The sequence below is a fragment of the Bufo gargarizans genome, chromosome 2 (genome assembly GCF_014858855.1).
Source record: "Bufo gargarizans isolate SCDJY-AF-19 chromosome 2, ASM1485885v1, whole genome shotgun sequence".
Classification (NCBI taxonomy): Eukaryota; Metazoa; Chordata; class Amphibia; order Anura; family Bufonidae; genus Bufo; species Bufo gargarizans.
This window is the reverse complement of record NC_058081.1, coordinates 65,977,480-66,002,631: the sequence shown is the minus strand read 5'-3', so window position 1 is coordinate 66,002,631 and position 25,152 is coordinate 65,977,480. Positions and strand designations below refer to the sequence as shown.

The following is a 25,152-nucleotide window of genomic DNA, read 5'->3' as shown; positions in this document are numbered from 1 at the left end:
AGATGGTCACTGCACCTCTGCATTGGCAGAAAAGGCTTAAATTTTCATGGTAGTACTGGAATTGGACTTCCGCTGATTGGCAAAGGGTTGTCTTCTCTGATGTGTCACATTTTCTACTTCTTCGAACAGATGAACGTTGGTGTCTTAGTCGAGAAACAACAGAGAACAAACACCTAGCTACCACTGCTGGAAGAGCTGGTGGTGTCAGCTCTATGGTCTGGGGAATGTTTTCGAGGTGTTCTCTTGGCCGCTCATCGATGTGGAAGGCACTCCCAACTTATTTGGGTATGAATCCATCTGTGCAGATCACGTACACCCATACATGCTGATTTTGTTTTCCCTGTGGCGAATTGGATCTTCCAGCAACGCAATGTGACATGTCACACAGTTAGAAATGCCTGACATTGGGTGGAAAAGCATGACCAAGACTACGAAGTACTTGAAACCAACTGAGCATCTGTGGGACCACCTCAATTGTCTTGTTCGCTCTATGGATCCTTCTCCCCACATGCACCCTCCAGCAGCTGTGGGATGCACTTCAGTCAGCATGGCTCCAGATACCTGTGACAACCTACCAGGACCTTATTTAGTCAATGCCAGCCTGTCTAGCTGCTGTCCGCACTGCACACAGGAGTTACTCTGGATATTAGTTGATGGTCATAATAATGTGACTCAACTTTGTAGATGTAATATACCAGGACAATTGATTCTTTCACTCTAATCCTTCAAATGCAAATCCGAGGTGCTGTACATTATAGGTTCTTAACACCAGAAGAGACCACTATTCACTATTGGGCAGACTAGATGGGCCAAATGGTTCTTATCTGCCGACACAGCCTATGTTTCTATGTTTCATGCATGGTTTTTATAACATAGATAAATTACTGAAGCTTCACTACTCCATGTAGTGGGTGGGAAAAAAAGAAGTCTGTAAGATGCAGCTAGTCAATACCTGCAGAGAAGGAAGTGATGTCAGAAGTGGGCATCCTTTTCACAACTTCTGCTGCATGGCTCAGTAACATACAGCCATAGTTTCACTATAATCCAGCTCTTCAGTGATACAGTAGTTGAATGTTAGGTCTGATAACTTGGAAAGTGATGATTCTCCTTGCTGAGATCTAGTTGGGGCAAGGAGGAAACTAGCTCTCTAACGTCGCCTGTTTCTGCTCCAGAAGACAGGCAAAGAGGCAGTAGAGGGCATAGACTGAAAGCTGGGATGAGCCAACCTGTTCTCGCATCTGTGATGAAGCAGAGAGGCAGGAGGTAGCTAGAATTAAAGGGGTTGTCTCATCTTAGACATTGGTGGCTTATTGCTAAGATATGCCACCAATATTAGGTGCAATTCCCACCACTTGGGCTGACACCTGTCTCCAGAACAGGACCTCTGAAGTGAGCAGAGAGCAGCCGTGCATGCACAGCCACATTCCGTTTATTTCTATGGAACTGCAGAAAATATTGAGCGCTGGCTCTACTATCTCCAGTAGTTCCTGGGGCCTACTCTGGAGATAGGTGTTGGTCCTGGAGGTGACACCCACACCTGTATGACATTGGTAGCATATCCTAGCAATATGCCACTGTCTCAGATGGGACAACCCCTTTAAGAGTTAATCAGTTATATCTGTGCTCTACTTAAATCCTGCTGTCCTTGTGCTCACTGTCTGTTATTATTCATTAATCTGGTTTGTCTCTCTGTACATATTGTGATCACACTAGTGATTATTGTCCCGGCTTGTTGTTACCCGGCTATCATTTTTGCCTTCTCCCTAATATTTTGCTACTGTGCATTTCCTTGGACTTTATCCTGACTATTCTTCTGCCTTTCATTTACTATGCTGTTTGTCTGTCTCTGTTGAGTATTCTGGTTAATAGAGATGAGCAAATTGATTTATGTGAAATTGATTTGTTCATCAGACTTCTTGAACAATGAGGGGCTGTCCTCACTGCTCAAGAAGTTTTCCCCCCTCCAGCTTGATTGACATGGACAGACATCTCTCTTGGCCTTGTCAATCTTGCTGCAGGGACAGCCCCATACTGCTCAAGAACTCTGTTTGATGAGAGCATTGATTCTTAACAAATCAATTCACTCATCTCTCTGTTTAACAATTTGGCCCTTTGGTTCTGACCCTGGCTAGTATGACCACTCTATCTGTTCCCTCCACCTGCTAGCAGCTACCATGTGCTTGAAGCCTAGGATTTCATACCTCAATGGTATGCTCAGAGTTAACTAGGTTCCTGAGTGTGATTGCCGTTATTGAGGTGGCTATTCCTCTTTAGGCACTTGCAATAGGGGTGCTTCAGTGTAGGTCCTCATAACCTAGTTCTTACTAAAATGAGTGGACAGCATCAAGTCTGGTAGTGGATGTGCATTTTGCTGGACAGGTTACCAGTAATGTGACAGTTTTTTTTTTTTTACACTTGTGCTACTTCACAGGTACCTTCTATGTTATTGTTTACCCAATATAAAGCCTTGAAACATTACTATCAGAATATCTGCCAAAACCCAGGATTACCATATGTAGACAGCACTGTTTCAGGGTTTTTGCTCTTCATTAGTAGAGTAGGGTTCTGGGTTCCTGGGTGAGATGCCTTCGAAGCAGCTTTTGGAAAGTGCTGAATCTCCTTGCAGAGATTCAGCAGGTACAGGGAGTCTTATAGGAAGTCATTCAAGAGCTGCCACACAGCCAACTAGAACTGTCCTCTGTACTGATGAGAATAGAAAGCTCAGAAACAGTGCCGTCTACAGATGGGAGTCTCTGTCTTGGCTGATAGCCCTTGTCATGTTTTAGGGTTCTTTGATAGGTGACATTTTTGACTTACAGGGTAGCTACCTATGGCTGTTATTATATAGTTTTCAGTCTTTTGACGGACTAATTTACATGTTTGATAACAGGTTATTGGCTATATACACTCACCTAAAGAATTATTAGGAACACCTGTTCTATTTCTCATTAATGCGATTATCTAGTCAACCAATCACATGGCAGTTGCTTCAATGCATGTAGGGTTGTGGTCCTGGTCAAGACAATCTCCTGAACTCCAAACTGAATGTCAGAATTGGAAAGAAAGGTGGGCTACAACAGCAGAAGACCCCACCGGGTACCACTCATCTCCACTACAAATAGCAAAAAGAGCTACAATTTGCATGAGCTCACCAAAATTGGACTGTTGAAGACTGGAAAAATGTTGCCTGGTCTGAGGAGTCTCAATTTCTGTTGAGACATTCAAATGGTAGAGTCCGAATTTGGTGTAAACAGAATGAGAACATGTATCCATCATGCCTTGTTACCACTGTGCAGGCTGGTGGTGGTGGTGTAATGGTGTGGGGGATTTTTTCTGGGAACACTTTAGGCCCCTTAGAGCCAATTGGCCATCGTTTAAATGCCACGGGCTACCTGAGCATTGTTTCTGACCATGTCCATCCCTTCATGACCACCATGTACCCATCCTCTGATGGCTACTTCCAGCAGGATAATGGATCATGTCACAAAGCTTGAATAATTTCAAATTGGTTTCTTGAACATGACAATGAGTTCACTGTACTAAAATGGCCCCCACAGTCACCAGATCTCAACCCAATAGAGCATCTTTGGGATGTGGTGGAACGGGAGCTTCGTGCCCTGGATGTGCATCCCTCAAATCTCCATCAACTGCAAGATGCTATCCTATCAATATGGGCCAACATTTCTAGGTTTCAAAAAGCATGTATTGTTTTTTTGCATATTGGAAAGAAAAACAATTACATGGGTAAGTGATAAAATAAGTAACGTAAAACAAGTATGTCTCTTGGTGATATACATAGAAAATATCACATAAATGTACTCTTAGAGGAATGAAAGATTTTCAAGTATGGAGAGGAAGTGTATCAATCCCATACATCCGTCTGGGATTCAATATGGTCAAAGGGAAATGCTATAGCGTAAATCTGGAGAATGGGAGGAAGATATCCAAGGTTCCCACACCTTCTCAAAGGTGTCGAATGTGTCAGTGCGGATAGCTGATAGCTTCTCAAATAGTAGAATTTTATTGATCCTGTCTAAAACAGCTTGGAAGGACAGTGAATCAGAACGCCATTTAAAGGCTATGTGGATCCTAGCTGCCAGAAGTATGAATATGGGCCAACATTTCTAAAGAATGCTATCAGCACCTTGTTGAATCAATGTCACGTAGAATTAAGGCAGTTCTGAAGGCAAAAGGGGGTCCAACACCGTATTAGTATGGTGTTCCTAATAATTCTTTAGGTGAGTGTAGGTTGACACTCCTCTTTCCTTGAAACCATGGGGTGACTGAACATAATAAAAAAAAAAAAAAAAAAGCAGAAGACGTCTCAGGGCGAATATTCTGCAGTTGTATCTACCGTTTATTATATTCTGTTGATATTGTATTTTTACAAATGATGGATGTTCGCCCTGTACAGGTCCTTTTCAAAAAATTAGCATATTGTGATAAAGTTCATTATATTCTGTAATGTACTGATAAACATTAGACTTTCATATATTTTAGATTCATTACACACCAACTGAAGTAGTTCAAGCCTTTTATTGTTTTAATATTGATGATTTTGGCATACAGCTCATGAAAACCCAAAATTCCTATCTCAAAAAATTAGCATATCATGAAAAGGTTCTCTAAACGAGCTATTAACCTAATCATCTGAATCAACTAATTAACTCTAAACACCTGCAAAAGATTCCTGAGGCTTTTAAAAACTCCCAGCCTGGTTCATTACTCAAAACCGCAATCATGGGTAAGACTGCCGACCTGACTGCTGTCCAGAAGGCCATCATTGACACCCTCAAGCAAGAGGGTAAGACATAGAAAGAAATTTCTGAATGAATAGGCTGTTCCCAGAGTGCTGTATCAAGGCACCTCAGTGGGAAGTCTGTGGGAAGGAAAAAGTGTGGCAGAAAACGCTGCACAACGAGAAGAGGTGACCGGACCCTGAGGAAGATTGTGGAGAAGGACCGATTCCAGACCTTGGGGGACCTGCGGAAGCAGTGGACTGAGTCTGGAGAAGAAACATCCAGAGCCACCGTGTACAGGCGTGTGCAGGAAATGGGCTACAGGTGCCACATTCCCCAGGTCAAGACACTTTTGAACCAGAAACAGCGGCACTGGACTGTTGCTCAGTGGTCCAAAGTACTTTTTTCGGATGAAAGCTAATTTTGCATGTCATTCGGAAATCAAGGTGCCAGAGTCTGGAGGAAGACTGGGAAGAGGGAAATGCCAAAATGCCTGAAGTCCAGTGTCAAGTACCCACAGTCAATGATGGTCTGGGGTTCCATGTCAGCTGCTGGTGTTGGTCCACTGTGTTTTATCAAGGGCAGGGTCAATGCAGCTAGCTGTCAGGAGATTTTGGAGCACTTCATGCTTCCATCTGCTGAAAAGCTTTATGGAGATGAAGATTTCATTTTTCAGCACGACCTGGCACCTGCTCACAGTGCCAAAACCACTGGTAAATGGTTTACTGACCATGGTATTACTGTGCTCAATTGGCCTGCCAACTCTCCTGACCTGAACCCCATAGAGAATCTGTGGGATATTGGGAAGAGAAAGTTGAGAGACGCAAGACCCAACACTCTGGATGAGCTTAAGGCCGCTATCGAAGCATCCTGGGCCTCCATAACACCTCAGCAGTGCCACAGGCTGATTGCCTCCATGCCACGCCGCATTGAAGCAGTCATTTCTGCTAAAGGATTCCCGACCAAGTATTGAGTGCATAACTGAACATAATTATTTGAAGGTTGACTTTTTTTGTATTAAAAACACTTTTCTTTTATTGGTCGGATGAAATATGCTAATTTTTTGAGATAGGAAATTTGGGTTTTCATGAGCTGTATGCCAAAATGATCAATATTAAAACAATAAAAGGCTTGAACTACTTCAGTTGGTGTGTAATGAATCTAAAATATATGAAAGTCTAATGTTTATCAGTACATTACAGAAAATAATGAACTTTATCACAATATGCAAATTTTTCGAGAAGGACCTGTATATGTAGCAGAGCTCTGCTTGTACCTACAGCTGCCTGCTTACTATACATGTAGATTAACTACGTTTTGTCAGCACCATCTGCTTAAATACTGGATCTAGGACAAGGCCACTTGACTAGTACATGGTTAGTAAGAGGAGAAGGGGATGAAGGACAGGCTGCTTGTAGCAAGTTGTAGGCGGGGGCTGTGTATAGACTTGAAAAGGACAGAATTAGGTTAGTCATTAGGCAGACATATTTACAGTGAGAGACTATACACAGCGCAATCGACTGCACCTCCACTTGACCAGGTAAATAGCTGTACCATGGGATATCCTGCTGCCATTGTCTAATAGGGTTTAGTGTATAGCTCATGGCCACAGTAAAGGGTAATCCAGTTAAGATTAACTTTTGATATGTCATAGATGCAGGTGAGAAGATCACACTGAAGTCTGTAATTTGGAACCACCACTAATTTCCAGAATGAAAGGTCTTATATAGAGTGATCAAACATCTTTGGTCCTCCTCAGAGATTTCTGTTAGTGGACATTTGAAACAACATTCTAAACAAAGGTCCATCCAGCACTGAACTCTGAGTAGTACTCAAGAGGTTTGAACTCTCCGTGGAGACCTTTTATTCTAGAAATCAGTGATGGTCTGAAGTCATGTATCTGTGATACATCAGGTCATTTTACCTGGATGTCTCATTTAACTGGAGACTTGCCAAGTTATAATGTCAAAAAGATTCAAGAATCTATTTCCTGCACTTAAGGAACTTAAAGGTTCACTAACTTCTACAAGATTGCCTTTTATGTTTCCCTCCCAGGCACACTTTTTTTTTTTTACCACAGAGGAGCCGCACTGATGCATTTCCTGATCATGTTCTTGTGTGTCGGGCTAGTGAAAGGTATGTTCGTATGGAGTGTTCATTTTATTATGCTAATTATACTGTATGTGTGTATACAGATAAAGCAGATCTGAGTTGGTGATAAAATTGACTGTCCATAAGGCATTTTTTCACAAAAATTGTGGCAGGCATATAAAGTCCTCTGCTGGGCCAGTCCATCTTTCTTGGAATGTTGTTAGACATTTCCTTCTAGAGGTTCTGGTTGTTCACATCAATATGTTTCATCAGACCGTCTAACAAATCGGTGAATCTTTAGAAGAGCAAGAGGCTAAATACAAAAGCATGGTACAATAATATTTGAAGAGTTATTATCAAGGAACACGAGGAACTATGTAATGGCTTTTACTATCCCTTTAACTTAGTAAATTGTTATTGTGCTCAAAATAAACAGTTAAGTAGCAAATTCAGCACTGCTTTATCTGTACATAAATATGTTAACGTTTCCCTGTTGATCTTTGTAAATAATGTAAGTACTGATAATTCAGCATCCCTGTCTCTTACTGCAATTCATGTAGATTCAGATAGTACTGCATTCCTGTCTCTTCCTATAAATCATATAGGCACAGATGGTACTGTCCCTGTCTCTTCCTGTAAAGTAGATACAGATAGTACTGCATCCCTGTCTCGTCATGTAAATAATGGAGATACAGATAGTGCTGCATCCCTGTCTCGTCATGTAAATAATGGAGATACAGATAGTGCTGCATCCCTGTCTCGTCATGTAAATAATGGAGATACAGATAGTGCTGCATCCCTGTCTCGTCATGTAAATAATGGAGATACAGATAGTGCTGCATCCCTGTCTCGTCATGTAAATAATGGAGATACAGATAGTGCTGCATCCCTGTCTCGTCATGTAAATAATGGAGATACAGATAGTGCTGCATCCCTGTCTCGTCATGTAAATAATGGAGATACAGATAGTGCTGCATCCCTGTCTCGTCATGTAAATAATGGAGATACAGATAGTGCTGCATCCCTGTCTCGTCATGTAAATAATGGAGATACAGATAGTGCTGCATCCCTGTCTCGTCATGTAAATAATGGAGATACAGATAGTGCTGCATCCCTGTCTCGTCATGTAAATAATGGAGATACAGATAGTGCTGCATCCCTGTCTCGTCATGTAAATAATGGAGATACAGATAGTGCTGCATCCCTGTCTCGTCATGTAAATAATGGAGATACAGATAGTGCTGCATCCCTGTCTCGTCATGTAAATAATGGAGATACAGATAGTGCTGCATCCCTGTCTCGTCATGTAAATAATGGAGATACAGATAGTGCTGCATCCCTGTCTCGTCATGTAAATAATGGAGATACAGATAGTGCTGCATCCCTGTCTCGTCATGTAAATAATGGAGATACAGATAGTGCTGCATCCCTGTCTCGTCATGTAAATAATGGAGATACAGATAGTGCTGCATCCCTGTCTCGTCATGTAAATAATGGAGATACAGATAGTGCTGCATCCCTGTCTCGTCATGTAAAAAATGGAGATACAGATAGTGCTTCCATCCCTGTCTCGTCATGTAAATAATGGAGACACAGATCGTGCTGCATCCCTGTCTCTTACTGTTAATTGTGGAGACACAGATCGTAGTCTTTCTGCTGCCTGAGGCTAAAACTGAAACGGCGCCCCAACCCCCAATGTCAATTTCTTAAGCTAACCCCTTCCCTCCAGCCCTACTGTGAAATACATACTTAGGAAAACATTACATACAGAGCTACAAAACGTACAAGGTAATACAGCGTAGCATACTGTGCCCATTGTGCTTCCCAATACTAGTACTAGTGTATTCCTGTAAATGGTTCAGGCACAGAAATGACAGCCTCCCCATCTCTCCCAGTAAATAATGCAGACTCAGATAGCACTGCCTCCCCATCTCTCCCAGTAAATAATGCAGACTCAGATAGCACTGCCTCTCCATCTTTCCCAGTAAATGATGCAGGCACAGATAGTACTGCCTCCCCATTTCTCCCTGTAAATGATGCAGGCACAGATAGTACTGTCTCTCCATCTCTCGCTGTATATGATGCAGGCACAGACAGTACTGCCTTCCTACCTCTCACTTTTCAAAAAAATATAACATATATGTTTTAATAAACTTGGCTGAGGACTAGAGATGGCCTTGCGGTTCGCCCGGCAGTCGTTTCGCGGAAAACTTTGCACGTTCGTGATTTGCCAAACATGCGAATATATGGCGATGTCCGCTGACGCCATATTCTTTTGCATTGCGCCGAACTTTGACCCATCACACATCCATCAGGTGGGACGGAACAGCCAATTGAGACGTTTCAGCACATGGACACACACCCACTCTATCACAGAATCCGATCTGGCAGCCATTTTACATTCTGTGTTTTGCCAGTGTAAGGAGAGGTTGCTTTGTGGAGCAAGGACAGGCTGTTAGGGACACCAAACGCTAGCTAATAGGGCCACAAAAGTCCTTTTAAGGACTGGTATAGGTGTGCTATCGATAGGTGTGATATACCTATAATATACTTTCTAACATAGAAAGTATGTTATAGTGCATTTGTATTGTGCAGCAGTTGTGTGTGGTTCTGCTGCACTACCGCAGATATATAGAGGGACAAGCGCTATTGGAATAACTATTTGCAATGGGTGTGATATACCTGTTGCCCCCCAAAAAATCGATTTAAGGGGTGTAATATACCTTCTTTCCCAAAATGCTCATTGATGGCTGCGATATACCTGTTACCCCAAATAAACAGGGTGGTGTGATCTAACTGTTGTGGCAAAAAAAAAATTGAGGGGAGTGATGTACATGCTTCCACAAAGTATTGATTAAGGGGTTTGATATAAATTCTTCCACAAAATACTGATTGAGGCCTGCAATATACCTGCTTCTACAAAATACTGATTAAGGGAATTGATATACCTGCTTCCACAAAATACTGATTGAGGGTTGCGATATACCTGCTTCCACAAAATACTGATTAAGGGGATTGATATACCTGCTTCCACAAAATACTGATTGAGGCCTGCGAGATACCTGCTTCCACAAAATACTGATTAAGGGGTTTGATATACCTGTTTCCACCAAATATTGATTGAGGCCTGCGATATACCTGCTTCCAGAAATACTGCTCTTCTCTAGGGACTTAGGCACAGGGTAATTTTCAAAAAAGACAGGCAGAGGAAGTAGCAGGCTGTTCCGCAGGGGTGGTAGGAGATGGGCTGGTGCACCAGGCCAGAGCCTAAGTCGGAAGTTGGAGAAGGCGCGTGTGATTACTTCAAAGGACGCACCTGAGTTAGTTGAATGGCTCATTCAGCCTTCCTCTTCTGCACCCTCCTCATCCTCTGTATCTGCACCCTCCTCACTCTCTGCTGTGTGCACCCACAAAGAAACCAGCGGTCTGTTTACAGTACCCAGATCAGCCCAAGGATGGAGGTCCCCGCTCTTGCGGCCTACTCCGAAAACTCAAATGTCACTGGTGGTGAAGGTGACGATGATGACGTGTGGATGGATGTCACGTGGGTGCCCACAAGAGAGGAAGAGGAGGGGAATTCAGAGGGAGAGACAGAGCAGCAGAGAGGGAGGAGAAGGAGAAGCAGGCAGAGCTCGCGGGGCAGAGGAGGCAAAAAGCAGACTGCAAATGTATCTGGAGCGAGCCATCCACCATGCACGGTCACTTCTGCACATGGCTTCCGCAGTGTGGGCTTTTTTTTTTATGTGTCAGCTGCTGACAATAGTGTTGCCATCTGCAGCCTGTACTGTCAACGCATAAGTCGTGGTAAGCCCAACACTCCCCTAAGAATGACTGCCTTAAGAAGGCACTTTGTCTCCCTTCACCGAGCCCACTGGGAGCAACACCGTCAGAACCCACAAAGCCACACTCCCGGCGCTCCACGTCCTGCCTCTTCTCCTTCTCCTCTCTCCTCCCATTTGTCCTCCACTCCACTTTCCACCATGCCGTCGTCACGTTCTTCTGGCAGAAAGCAAGCTTCCGTGGCCCAAATGTTCGAGCGTAAAAAATGATGATGACGCCGGATTACCCTCTTGCCCAACGGCTGACCGCTGACTTGTCGGAACTGCTAGCCCGCCAACTACTGCCATATAAACTGATGGACACGGAGGCCTTTAGAAAATTTGTGGCCTTTGGCACACCGCAATGGAAGGTCCCTGAAGGGCATCCCAGAGCTATATGGCTGTGTTCAGCGGCAAGTGAATATATCTCTGGCACGCAGTGTGAGTGCCAAGAAACATCTGACCAGACACATGGTCTAGAAAACACGGGCAGGGAAGGTACATAACTTTTACTACCCACTGGGTGAACCTTCTGATGGCCGTCAAGCATGTAACCCGTGGCTCCTGTGTGGATTTGGTGTTACCACGGATTAACACGGATTGCATGCAGACCTGCCTCTTCTTCTCCTCCTCCTACTCCATCCTCCATCTCCTCCTCGCCTGACTCCTCCTTTTCTGGGGAGCTTGGTTTCTTTTTACCGCGCCAGTGGCTGCTCATGCGCGACGCATGCAGACTTCTGCGGCTACTTGATGAGACTGCGACTGGTCAGTCGCAGCCAGGGCACCATCAGTGACATCGTACCTTACTCCTTCTTTATGGAGCGTGCATTGTTTCGTATCATTGATCAAGCCGTCGAGGAGCAGGAAGATGAGGAATTTGCAATGCTTAATGAATTCCCAGGGGTGGCTACTCCATCTGAGACAAGTCAGCAGGAGTCTGAAGAGGAGTCAGAGGTGGATGGTGGCTGGGGGGAGGAGTAGGAGCAAGAAGAGCAGGCTTTGAGGGGGACTTTAAAGGGACACTGACAGGCCCAATAAGCATATTTAGGTATATATATATCATAGTACAGGTCTTCTAAAGTGTATTAAAATCATCTAAGTATCCCCCCTGTCCACCTTATAAATACAGTAAACTGAAGTTTTATAACCTGCTTGAAGCGTCTTCAATCTGCCCAAGGGGCGGTGTTTCATCTCCACTTGCGCCCAGCCAGCCTCGCCCCAACTGCCGTTTTGAAGCACCGCCCAGCTCATCAATATTCACTTCGCTGGGCGGCTACTACTGTCCCCGACTTCACAAGATCCGGTGCATGCCCAATACAATCCTATGGGCATCGGCCTCCGTCTCATCTTCAGCGCATGGATATGAGATCATTCTTTCAGCCAACCTATTGACAGCCAACCTATTGACAGCCGCCCTCTGGATCCAGCCTCAGGGAATGCCTAGACCGACAGGTGTCCGACTACTTCGGGTTAACGGCCGACGTGGACGCTCTGAGAAGCGAGGAACCCCCGGACTACTGGGTGTGCAGGCTTGACCTGTGGCCAGAGCTGGCACAATTTGCCATAGAACTCTTGGCTTGCCCCTTGTCGAGTGTCCTGTCCGAAAGGACGTTCAGCGCATCAGGGGGGATCGTGACCGATAACTGCATTCGCCTAGCTCACGACAGTGTGGACTACCTCACATTTCTTAAAATGAATGAGGAATGGATCTCTGAGGAATTCAACACCTGTGACAACCCCGTGTAATTAAATTTCCTCATGCCAGCCCACACATATCCGCCACCACCCAGAACAAAGAATGGTCCTGGTCTTATGTATATACAGCGGCATAAATTACCTTTTTTTTTTTTTGTCAGGTGAATGCCTAATTTTTGAGGCCTGTACTGGCCAACAGTAAAATTTGTATCCAGTGACCGCCTAATGTACCTCTAGCCACATCATCACGAGTTCTTTTCTGTCCGGTGAATGCCTAATCTTTGGGGCCTGTACTCCCGTGGCCTAAAATAAAAATTTTCTAGGCTCCAGCAGGGCACATTTTTGAGAGTTTCTCTTTTAAGACGCAAAAAATGGCCCCTGATTTAAAATGCATATTTTTGGTGGGAATTTTTGCCAATGACCCTCCTCTGGTATGTCACTGTCCATGTTGTGGGACTATCTTTGTGCACTTCTAGTAAGTATTTGGTGTCTGCAAATATGACCTGAAGGTTTTTCAGGTTCGCCTGCCATTAAAGTGAATGGGGCCCGCCGCAAACGCGCGATTCGCAAGCATTTGATCGCAAATGTGCGTTCAACGTCCCGGCCGATGTTCATCCATCACTACTGAGGACATCTATGTAAGATAACTGACTAGATACACGATTAACACTAGCCCTTTTATTTTTTAGGTCTTCCGCCGTGGCTGAATCCTGAAGTTTCCAGAGCTTTCCGTTTAAAGCATCTCCCACAAACTCCATCTCCAGCTCCTAGTCCAGTCACCTGCCGCTATCCTAATGACAAAATGGACACCATGATGAAAGAACATGAAGTAAGTGGCAAGGGGCTGCGTGCTGCATCACATCTTCTGTGGCTGATTTGTGTCATAGGAATGTGATCATTTTTATTCTGCATTTTCTCTTTAGGTGGTGGATTACCAAATATGCCAAACTATTGGAAGTAAAAAAAACACACGCATAAATACACTGCCTGTCTCAAAAAAAGTCGCCACCCAAAAAAAATAGTCACACACTAATATTTCATTGAACCGCCTTTAGCTTTGATTACGGCACATATTCGCTGTGGCATTGTTTCGATAAGCTTCTGCAGTGTCACAAGATGTATTTCCATCCAGTGTTGCATACATTTTTCACCAAGATCTTGCATTGATGATGGTAGAGTCTGACTGCTGCGCAAAGCCTTCTCCAGCACATCCCAAAGATTCTCAATGGGGTTAAGGTCTGCACTCTGTGGTGGCCAATCCATGTGTGAAAATGATGTCTCATGCTCCCTGAACCACTCTTTCACAATTTGAGCCCGATGAATCCTGGCATTGTCATCTTGGAATATGCCCGTGCCATCAGGGAAGAAAATATCCATTGATGGAATAACCTGGTCATTCAGGATGTTCAGGTAGTCAGCTGACCTCATTCTTGGAGCACATACTGTTGCTGAACCTAGACCTGACCAACTGCAGCAACCCCAGATCATAGCACTGCCCCCACAGGCTTGTACAGTAGGCACTAGGCATGATGGGTGCATCACTCATCTGCCTCTCTTCTTACCCTGATGTGCCCATCACTCTGGAACAGGGTAAATCTGGACTCATCAGACCACATGACCTTCTTCTATTGCTCCAGAGTCCAATCTTTATGCTCCCTAGCAAATTGAAGCCTTTTTTTCTGGTTTGCCTCACTGATTAGTGGTTTACTTACGGCTACACAGCTGTTCAGTCCCAATCCCTTGAGTTCCCTTCGCATTGTGCGTGTAGAAATGCTCTTACTTTCACTATTAAACATAGCCCTGAGTTCTACTGTTTTTCTTCAATGTTTTCTCTGCTTGATGCATGCCAATGATTTGACCCTTCTCAAACAGACTAACATCTTTTCCACGACCATGAGATGTGTCTTTCCACATGGTTGTTTAAGAAATGAGAAGCAACTCATTGTACCAGTTGGGGTTAAATAACTTGTTGCCAGCTGAAAGATAATCGCCCCTGCAGTAATTATCCAATAGGAGGGTCATAACTATTTACTTAGTTAAATCCAGGTGGCGACTTTTTTTTTTGGACAGGCAGTGTATATTCTCAACAGGATTCGGTCAGACAGTTTATAATAATAAAGAATAGGATGTAGACCTAAATCTAATGAAACTATGCAGGTTCTGTCTCACATTAACTATTGTAGGCCTTCTATGGGGTGAGGAGACTTCTAAATTGAATCAGACCCACCACCACAATTTGCCAGACTATTAGGTCATTTTTCATGATAATGTTTTTTTACAGTATTTTTTATTGCAAGTGGTTTAAAGTGTAACTGTCTTTTTTTATTTGTGTAATGTATAGGGGCAGTGATACTGACTCTTTGTAATATACTTTAATTATTGAAATCGTACATTTCTATTCGATAAATAGCTCTGAAGTGGCCCATTTTGAGCCTTAGGAACGCTCCTCTGTCTTCTGTTTACATAACAGAGTCAGTGTTGAGCAAGTCTTCGCTGTTATGTAAACAGAAGACAGAGGAGCGTTGCTAAGGCTCAAAATGGGCAACTTTACAGCTATTTTGCTAATAGAAATGTACAATTTCAATAAGTAATGTATATTGCAAAAATGGTCAGTATCACTGCCCCCACACATTACAAAAAAAAAAAAGAATGACAGTTACACTTTAATGTATGCTGTTCACACAATGCAGTATACTTAAAGTGGTTTCCTGAGTGGCTATCCAGTACCATCAGAGTGACACCATATACATTATTAGCAGATTACTTCACATAAACAGTGTCAGGATAGTACTGGTCCTTTTTATTCTACTGTAAATAGGTTCAAAACTATTTGCACTTAAGGAGGACCTTTCACTGATCCTGACATTGTGAACTAAGTATCAGGACATATACAGCGGCACCCAGGGATCTCACTGCACTTACTATTATACCTGGGCGCCGCTCCGTTCTCCCGTTATGTCCTCCGGTATATTCGGGGACTTTGTTATAGTAGGTGGAGACTTAGGGGACTTGGTTATAGTAGGTGGAGTGCTGTAGCGCTGGCCAATCGCAGCGCAGAGCTCACAGCCTGTGAGGTTCTTTTCTCCCAGGCTTAGAGCTCTGCGATGCGATTGGCCAGCGCTACAGCACTCCACCTACTATAGGCAGACTCCGCCTACTATAACCAAGTCCCCGAACATAACGGGAGAACGGAGCGGCGCCCAGGGATTATAGTAAGGGCAGTGAGATCCCTGGGCGCCGCTGTATATGTCTTGATACTTAGTTTGCAATGTCAGGATCGGTGAAAGGTCCTCTTTAGAGGGGTTGTCTCATCATAGACAATGGGGTTATATCGCTAGGATATGCCCCCATTGTCTTATAGGTGCGGGTCCCACCGCTGGGACCTGCACCTATATCGGGAACGGAGCCCCGCAACGTGGTGGCTGGAGGACTCTGGTCCGGCCAACACCAAGCCGGCTCCCCATAGAAGTGAATGGGAGCGCACAGCGCACGACCGCCACCGCTCCCATTCACTTCTTTGGGCTCGGCGTAAATAGCCGTGCCTGCGCTCGGTTATTTTCGCTGGCCCCATAGAAAATGAATGGAGGGCGGCTGCTCATGCGCAGTGCGCCCTCCTTCATTTTCGGGTATATGTTCTCTATATAGGTGTGGGTCCCAGCGGTGGGACCCACACCTATAAGACAATGGGGGCATACCCTTGCGATATGCCCCCATTGTCTATGATGAGACATCCCTTTTAATTTTTTAATCTTTTATGGTTGGACCGCCATGTTTTCTGTTACACGGCTCCAAATTCCCAGATTCTCTTAACACAGCATACATGATAAAATTCTGGTTGCCGTGTAGCCTGCACTAGGGGGGAAGGGCTCATTGAATTTAGATTTATACAAGTTTCATTGAACTAGCTCCCCCTAGTGGCTACTGGCAGATTTTATATTTTCAGGAATAAAAGCAAAAAAATTAGTAATCTATGGCTCTTGTGCATTGGATATAGGTAAGGGCTATCCGTATGCACAGTGACAAGCTCTCTGTTGTCCATCCCTCTAGTTCCCGTGTGCATCAGATAACCTTTTGGACTCGGTTGTTGTTCAGTTGCTGGTTCGTGGTCCAGACAAGCAGTGCGAACATGGCAGCATGTGCAGTGTGAATGTAGGAAGCAAGCTACAAGTTGAGGTCAGGTCGCCCATATGTTCTCTTTCATTTGTCTTTTTTATGTTTTGTTTCCTTGAAAGGTCATCTTCCACAATTGTGATGTAAAAGTCTCCTCAAGGCTCATGAAAAACGAGAGGAGTTTTTTCATTAGCACTGAGTGGCTTCCCATATTATCAAGCAAGTATGATTAGGATTCATGACACTTTCCTATAGTAAGGCCGAACCTGCAGGGCAAGAAGAGTTGTCATGGGGGTAGAGAAGCCAATGTTCTGAAGCCATCAGTAAGTGTTACATACCATTTAGATGTAATCAAGATACTGCAAATATTGCAACCAGGGGCATAGCTATAGGCATGCCTCCCAAGTGTCCCTCTGTCCCTCTTTTTCACATAGGGAATTAATGCAAAACATTTTGCATCAATACATTTACTAAATTGCTCCTTACTAAACTATCTGTATGGTTTCTACCTGTATATTAGGAGGTATGGCTATAGGGGGTGCAGAGGTAACAGTCCCTACCGGGCCCAGGAGCCTGAGGAGGCCCAAAGACCCTTTTGCCACATAAGACACTGGCATTATAGAAAGTGCATGCTGGTCAGGTTACATCACTGGCTGGAGGAAAGGGGTTAGGTCAAGAATTTGGCATGGTGGGGGTGCCGTTTCAATTTTTGCCTCAGGCAGCACGAAGCCTATGTGCTTCCCTGGCCGCAAAGCACTGAGGGAAGGGGGGCCCAAGCTAGACTCTTGGACCAGGGCCCATGGGCCTTTAGATACGCCCCTGGTTGCAACCTTGGTATATCCAAGGTTTAATTATCTTTTATTAATCCTACTATATCGGCTATTTTCGGAAGTCCCACAGAAATTAACGGAGAGTGCACCGCACCTGTGCGGCCACCATTCCATTCACGTCCATGGGACTGCTAGAAATAGCTTGACCATTTTCAGAACGTCCATAAAAATGAATGGAGGGCACGCTGCGCATGCATGGCTGCTTTCCGCTCATTTCAGTGGTCTCCTTCTGGAAATGGGTGCAGGTCCTAAAGGTATAATTCATTGCTGCATCTGAGATTGGAGGAGGCAGGGGGATTGTCACGACAGAGGGGAGGGATAAGTGCTGCCCTAAACGCCACCCCACCTCTGTCCCTGCCTACTTGCACGGCCAGTCCTAACGGACGGCGTACAACTTGGCGGCAGTCCCTCGCTTAGATACGTGCAGGGGCCTAAGAAGATAAGAGGAATATCGTAACAGAGTCAGGCAAGCCAAAGTCAAAGCCAGGAGGTCACGCAGGTACACAGAGAGCAATACAATAACGAGGTCAAAACACAATCCGGAGTCCGAAGCCAAGAGGTCTCGTCAAATCCAGGGAGGTCACAAGGTCGAGGTCATAAACAGACCCGAGGTCCAAGAACACAGAAATGCACAATAGGAAACTTCTGGTGAGGGGTAGCAAGACCAATCACAGGCAACCTGTGGCCAGCAGGTTACCTGTTAATATAGGTCCTCCTGATGGGTCATGTGACATGGCCATAGTCACATGACCCGTCCCCCGCAACTCAGAACAGCTGAGCGCCGACTCCTCAATATCGGCGCTCAGTTCCCCACGTGCTCATTGCCTAGGGGATGAAGGATGCCGGCCACGCAGAGGACGCGTGTGCGCTCGGCTCCTCCCAGCCCTCTGGTTGCTATGGAGATGAGGACGCGTACTCGCTCCTCTTCACTAGCGGGATGCCGGCGGCGCTGCAGAAGGGAAGCGTGTCGCCGGCTCCCCGTTACAGGGATGTTAATCATGATGGCAGGACTGTGTGACTCTTCAGGATGGTGGTGCCGCCCCCTTGACTCTTATTAGCAGACATTATTATTAGCACATTATAAATTCATTTTCTTCATGATGATAAAATGTACCATTTACACAGGGACATCTTTATAAGGGCGCATTCACACAATCGTGTTTTGCAGTCTGCAAATTACAGATCCGCAAAACACGGATACTGGCTGTGTGCGTTCCGAATTTTGTGGGCTGCACATGGCCGGCGCTATATAGAAATTGCCTATTCTTGTCCAAGAATAGGACATGCTCTATATTTTTTTTTGCGGAGCCGCGCAATGGAACAATGGATGCAGACAGCACACAGTGTGCTGTCTGCATCTTTTGCGGCCCCATTGAAATGAATGGGTCTGTAACGCCCCGCAAGGGGGTATTGCCACTCTCTTTATCCCTCCACTATCTTTTAATTGTGCACCCGGTATCATCTTATGTATTTATCCCTAGATCCTACACCATGTGTAATTGTATTTCTGATTTTATTACTGTTAAAATGTAATGTGCCTGGTTCACCAGCAGGTGGAAGCAAATATGGCATAGCTAGTTTTCCTGAAGTGGACCCTTCTATTAATTCCAACCCTCTAGAGAGGGAGGAGTTCAGTGTTGGTGAAGGGCAGTCTAACCTACCCCATCTTGGGGAGAGGTTGTGTCTAGCTTACCCCCTGCTTGGGGAAGCAGCAGGCCCTCGTCCCTGTTAGACGAGCCTGCAGTAGTTAGTTAAGAGCAGCCCCTGCAAGGGGAAGGCTGTGTGCCAACCAACAGAGCACTGTCTGCTCTGCTAGGCCAAAGAAGAGAATCAAAAGCTTCAGAGCCAGGAAGAAGTTGCCCTGTGCCTTGCCATAAAGTCAGACTACAGAAAGCTTAGTTGCAGCAGACAGCAAAAGGAAAAAGTTCCAATTTAATCCTGTCAGCATAGCAGACTGAAAGAGTACAGATGTAGGAGAGCTGAATGTGTTTGCCTGCCAGAACTTCATGCCAAAATCTGCTGATATCCAAGATAGAGTTGGAAGATTGTTCCCTGATGCAAGTTTATATAAGTAAAGCTGTTAACTACTTCAATAAATGTCTAGACTCCAATCATTTCTACAAAACCCTCAACTATTCACCCTTTCGTCACTGCTGCGAACGACCACTCTTGGAGTTCCCGTATATCCAGGTAGGAGCACCGTGACAAGTGCTAAGCCGGATATTCTAGGCAACCCTCATACCACTCTGGCATTCCTACCTCTGGGTTCCACCATCACCTCCTACATAAAGGGACTTAGTCCCTTGTTGCTGATATGCAACTGGCGTCACAACAAAAACTCTAAAAACTTTCATAACACCTGTAGAAGAGACCCCTGTCCGTTGCAGGTCCACACCTGTTCCGCAGAATGGATGTGGACTGAAAAATATGGTTGTGTGAATGAGCCCTAAAGCTGTTCCCTGGTGGTATAACAGGATGCTGGTGGTTTACTATTTTCCTCCGAATTTAGCCTTATATTTCACCTTAAGGCAATGACGTCTTTTACTCCATTTAACATTACCAACCTCACATAGTGGGAAGACATCTGAAAACACCTAAAATTGGGTCGATTTCTTGACTATTATCCAGATGTCCCTCCACTATTGAGAATTCTCTTATTGGTACTTAGCAATGCTCTTTAAATTGCGTGAGACACCACTGATGTTGTTTTTTAGATCTCAAAACCAGCTTTGAATATGCTCGATATTCAAATTTCCCACCCTATGTCACAGGGTTTGTTAGACAAATTTGTCCGATTAATAAATAAGTTAAGTGCCTCATTGAGATATTCCTCATATAAGACATCGTCCTATTTAGAGGTTTCATCCTAACCGAATGAGATTTTCTTTATTTCTATATTTACCTGTGGACCTGCTTATCCTCTGTTTTCCTGTTTTACAATGTTGTAAAAAAAAAAAAAAATTTCTTTTCTCTTTTATTATTCAAATTTTTTAAATAAAATTTAAATTTACAAGGATGCTGGTGGTTTAGGGGCCCTGAAATCAACTGACAGGTTCCTTTTGAGCAAAATAACACACCCATTTTCTGTAATACACCCATCGTAAATTTTGTCTTTATATTTTATGAGATGTTGAAATTCATTTCTCTGTAATTTCTTGCCCTAATATTTCCTCCATTAATCTGAGCGATGGAAATCTCACAGGTGTCTCTCTCGGCTGCTCTGCCATCTCTTGGTCTGTCTTTGGCTCTGTGTTCTTTGTCCCCATCTTCAGATCCTTTCAATTATTCCCATACCTTGCTTGTTGTGAACGGCTGCCCAGCTGATGGGGGGGTGTCCTTAACAATGGTCCCACCCCTGCCCTGCACCAAGGCCTTGCTGACAAAGACCTTCAGCTTCCAACTTGCCCCTTTCTACAACAACTCTATACAGTTCCTGCACTGCAGAGTCCACTTGTGCTACAAGAAAAAATCATGTAGCGGTCGAGCTGGGTCCAAGAGCATTCCAGAGGTAAGTGCTTTTCTTTCATGTGACCCTTATTTAAAGGGGATGTCTGATTTAGCAAATCTTTCTGCGTTAATAAAGTGGATAACAATCTAATTCAGGATCTCAATCCATTAGCTGAAGAGATTGGGGGTCATTTTTTATAACTCCCTATGCCAGTTTCCGGCTTAAAAAAGTCACAGGGCCCCATTTTGCAACTTTTTAAATGTACATGCCCCAAAATGTATGCGCATGCGCCACTTTTACACTGCCCTTGAGACTGGAGATTGGTGAGGGTGTTGTGATACTATGAACCCCGGCAAATTCACTAACATTTATGCCAGAATGAAATCTTCTGCAGTCAAGGGCTGGAGTAGATTTCATTCTAGGCACAGAGACTGACGGACAATGCGCCTAATTTAAGAGGCACCACGAATTAAGGATGTCTGCTGACACCGAGGGGATATCAAAGAAAACCCTGGTCTTTGATAAATGACCCTCATTGTATCTCTGTCGCTCTGGAGGACCTGACACATCTGGGTGTTGCATAGACTGCTTATTTATTTTAACGAGAACTGTGTAATGCTTTATTTCTCCTGTGGGGGCGCTGTAGGGAAGTAAAACACTTGATGCTGGGTTTCCTGTAGATTATAGCTGATTTTTGGGGACCCACCAGCGAGACACCTGGTGATCAGCTTATTTTCAGTCACCCTTTTGACAAAAAGGCTGAAAACCCCTTTAACAGGCCCAATGTATATATACCTGCAGTGGTGTCCACCTTCATCCCAATTTGCTTTTTGACATTGTCTGCCCCCCTCTGTTAGAAAAGTGATGAGAGGTTATGTTAAAGAACACGTAAAGTGGAGACCTAAATTAAGGTGGTTCTCCGGCCATTTCACCTAAGTGGCAGTTTGCACTAACCTGCAAAAGGAAGATCTTTTAGATAGTACTTACCTGTCCCTCGCTCCATGATGCTGCAATTTCCGCAGGGGCTGCGGGCTCTTCTACCTGGTTCCTGACCATACATAGTAGTAAATGCAGCTGAACAGGAACAAAGGCATCCACATCTAGTCCAGGCACAACAGCTCGTAGCCCATGCAAGCACAGGGGATATGGTGGCATCACAGAGCGAGGGACGGGTAAGAACTACCAGATCTTCCTTCTGTAGGTTAGTGCCCAGAACTCCTCTCTCTGCAGTGCAGCTCACTATTCTTTCCTCCATTTATTTTTTTCCAAGTGCCAAAATCCTGAGGACCTCTGTACCCGCTTTAGTGCTGCACCCTTGCTCCTGAAGCCTGAACTCCAACGTACAGTGACCCAACCTCTGCTGGTCACCATTTCTGCTCCCAGCCGTGCCCCCGACCAGCACAGCGCAGGTCCGTGATCCCCCATTATTATAAACCCCAGAAATGCCATGAACTGAATCCTTTATTCTATTGTAGGTGATAAGAAGCTCCCTGCTCCTAAACATCAAGGTAAGAAAAGCTGCCAAAACTGTACGGGCCCGGTCCGAGAATGAACCTGGTCACAAAATGGGTGGGACCTTGACAATTCGCATAATAATAGGCATTGCTAGTGGTTTATGTAGGCGCGCCTGATTAAGTTGTAAAAACAGTCTAATATCTACCTCACAACTGGCGTACTTTTCTTCGTCAGTTTTGAGTGGTGAGTTGCGCCACAATTTTCCTACTTTAATGGAGACGCGCACCTAATTTCTGCTCACTTGCGCCTCATTTTCATGCACATACTACTCAGACCAGTCTTAGTGATTATGAACCTGTCTTACAAGAAAATGACCACTAGGGGTCAGACTTAAACCAAAACAAGAAAAACCTGATTTATTAAACGGATAATAAATGAGGTGAGAATTAGAGACAAGGGTTGTATTTTTTTTATAGATTTTTTTTCGAAAAAAAGTGAGCTTATTAAATGTGCCCCAATGTGTGAATTGGTATGGTGAGCTCCTCTCAGTGGTGGCTGCAGGCGGACAGAGTTTTATTAGCATATGTGAATTATTAGCGTTTGTCTTCCAGAATCTCCTGTACACGGGGTAGGAATAGCGGGAGCGGTGGGCGTCACCCTCAGCTCTTTCTTCATTGGGGTGACATTGACAGCTGCACTGTGGTGTATTCACAGCAAGACAGGTGACTCCATGTTTTCTTGATGTACATGTCTGTCGGTTCGTAGAGACGTATAACTTCCATGTCTGACAATCTCGTCTTTTCCCCACAGCCCCCATCGCTCAAGTGACACACACCTCGTGAGGACTTCATCACCAAGACAGTCATGTCTCCTCATCATGTCTCTGATCTGACAATATCATGAAATAAGCATCTGAACGCAGTGGCTGGTGTTCTCTGTGTACCGTGCATTTTCTGTCGTAGCTACTGTATAAATAAGGCTTCATTCACACGACCGTATAGCCGCTGTGCCCATGCTGTGGGTCTGCAAAACACGGGCACCGGCTGTGTGAACTCTGCATTGTGGTGCGGACCCATGATCCGCAGGAAATGGCAAATGACAGAACATGTCCTATCTCTTGTGGTGCCAAGGCACGGATGGGCTTCTGGGTCTGTGCCTCTGCAACGCAAAAGACAGAACATGTCCTATCTATTGCAGTACGGAGGTACGAGCCTGGAAGCCCACGGAAGCAATTCCATGTGTTTCCGATCCGTGCCTCTGCACCGCAAAAGATAGGACATGTTCTATATTTTGCCCTAAGTTGCGGATCACATTCAAGTCAATGGGTCCGCACCATAATGCGGAGATCACATAGCCGGTGCCTGCAGTTTGCATTCCGCAACGTGGCCCCCGGTTACACCATTGTCGTGTGAATGTACCTTAACAATAAAGGGTGTTCAGGGAAGCGATTGTCTGCGCTACATCCCCAGCAAGCAGCTGATCGACGCGGGTGCCGAGGGTCAAACCCGTCAATCAGATACCGATCCGGAGTATAGGCCATCAATATCCTCAACCCAGAAAACCTCTTTAGGCCCCATTCACACGTCCGCAATTTCGTTCCACTTTTTGCGGAACGCACATTGCCGCTGTCTGGGTTTTGCGGATCCGCAAAACACGTTACGGATGTGTGAATGGACCCTTACAGTGTCCACTGATGAGCTGCAAAAAAAATCAATATTCTGTATCCCCTACAGGGCTTCATCCCCTACATTACAGTACGATGTGATCACATAATAAACGCTCATTCCTGATAATTAGCCCATGGAAATGCTTTCTGGTCAGGAGTACATCTCCCCATGTAAACAGGGGACGTGCTGCTGACATTAAGAGTATGGGGGACAAATGATTGTAGTGACAATCATTCATCCCAATACACTTTCCATCAGCTTGTGTAAGAGGCCTTTTAAATGAGCGCCAATCACCTAGTCGCTCGGAGGTCATTATGGCCCCATATCAGAACATATAAAAGGACCCTGAGCTATAGGAGGTCTATAATGCATCTCTTTTCTCATCATCCGTCTGTCCATAGTTTACCCTGCAGTTGTATTTATTACACACACCACCTCCTAAACACTGCCAGCTGACTGCCCCCTATTTACAGTACTGCTAGCACAATTTCCCATATGAAAAGTGCCAGCAGAGTGCCCTTTCTTGTTGTGCCTCCATCAAAAGTCCTGAAAGCTGGAATTTTATTTGAAAAAAAAAAAAAAATTCTATCTTCAGCTGCCACAAGAGGGAGCTGACTGCATACACTGTTATACAGTTACAGTCCGCTGTATTCCTGAGGGGTGCGCCATCCCCACGGTCACAGTGATATATAGCCTCTGCAACGCAAAAGACAGAACATGTCCTATTTTTGCGGTGCGGAGGCACGAGCCTGGAAGCGCTTCCATGTGTTTCCGATCCGTGCCTCTGCACCGCAAAAGATAGGACATGTTTTGTCTTTTGCCCTAAGTTCCTGCATAGGACCCTCTGTGTTCCTTTTCTCTGCTTCAGGGGGAAGCGCCTGTGATTTCACATATTTTTCAGGTGAGGTTTGGTGATATCACGAGTGAGTTTTAGTTAGGGAAGCTGCAGTGACATCACAGCTGTGTTTCTGTGAGAAGAGATGTTTCAGAGCTACTGTGACATCACAAGTAGCTCTATGTTAGGCTGGGTTCACACCTGAGCGTATTCGATAAGCGCTTTTTACAGGCGTTTTTTGGAAACGCGCGTTTGTGTGATTAACCACAGAGGCATCCAATGAAAAATTGCCACAATACGCCCCAATGAAGCTCATGTACTTCTTGGGGCATAGGGCGTTTTACAGCGCGTTCGTACGCGCTGTAAAACGCTCAGGTGTGAACCCAGCCTTAGCGGGAGTTAAAGGGCTTCTGTCACCCCACTAAACTTTTTTTTTTTGGCGTCTTATAATCCCTATACTGAGA

The 25,152-nt window shown here is 44.8% G+C and overlaps 1 protein-coding gene across 1 annotated transcript; it reads left to right on the top strand.

Annotated features, from left to right (window-relative positions):
- Window positions 1-6,748: 6,748 nt before the first annotated feature.
- TGFBR3L (transforming growth factor beta receptor 3 like) lies at window positions 6,749-23,107 on the top strand. The gene is made up of 8 exons (XM_044279096.1): window positions 6,749-6,875; window positions 13,033-13,172; window positions 16,391-16,516; window positions 20,486-20,791; window positions 22,002-22,140; window positions 22,207-22,239; window positions 22,798-22,908; window positions 22,997-23,107. Exons 1-8 carry the CDS (start codon window positions 6,833-6,835, stop codon window positions 23,026-23,028), a joined length of 930 nt encoding a protein of 309 aa, XP_044135031.1. The 5' UTR covers window positions 6,749-6,832; the 3' UTR covers window positions 23,029-23,107.
- Window positions 23,108-25,152: the final 2,045 nt, after the last annotated feature.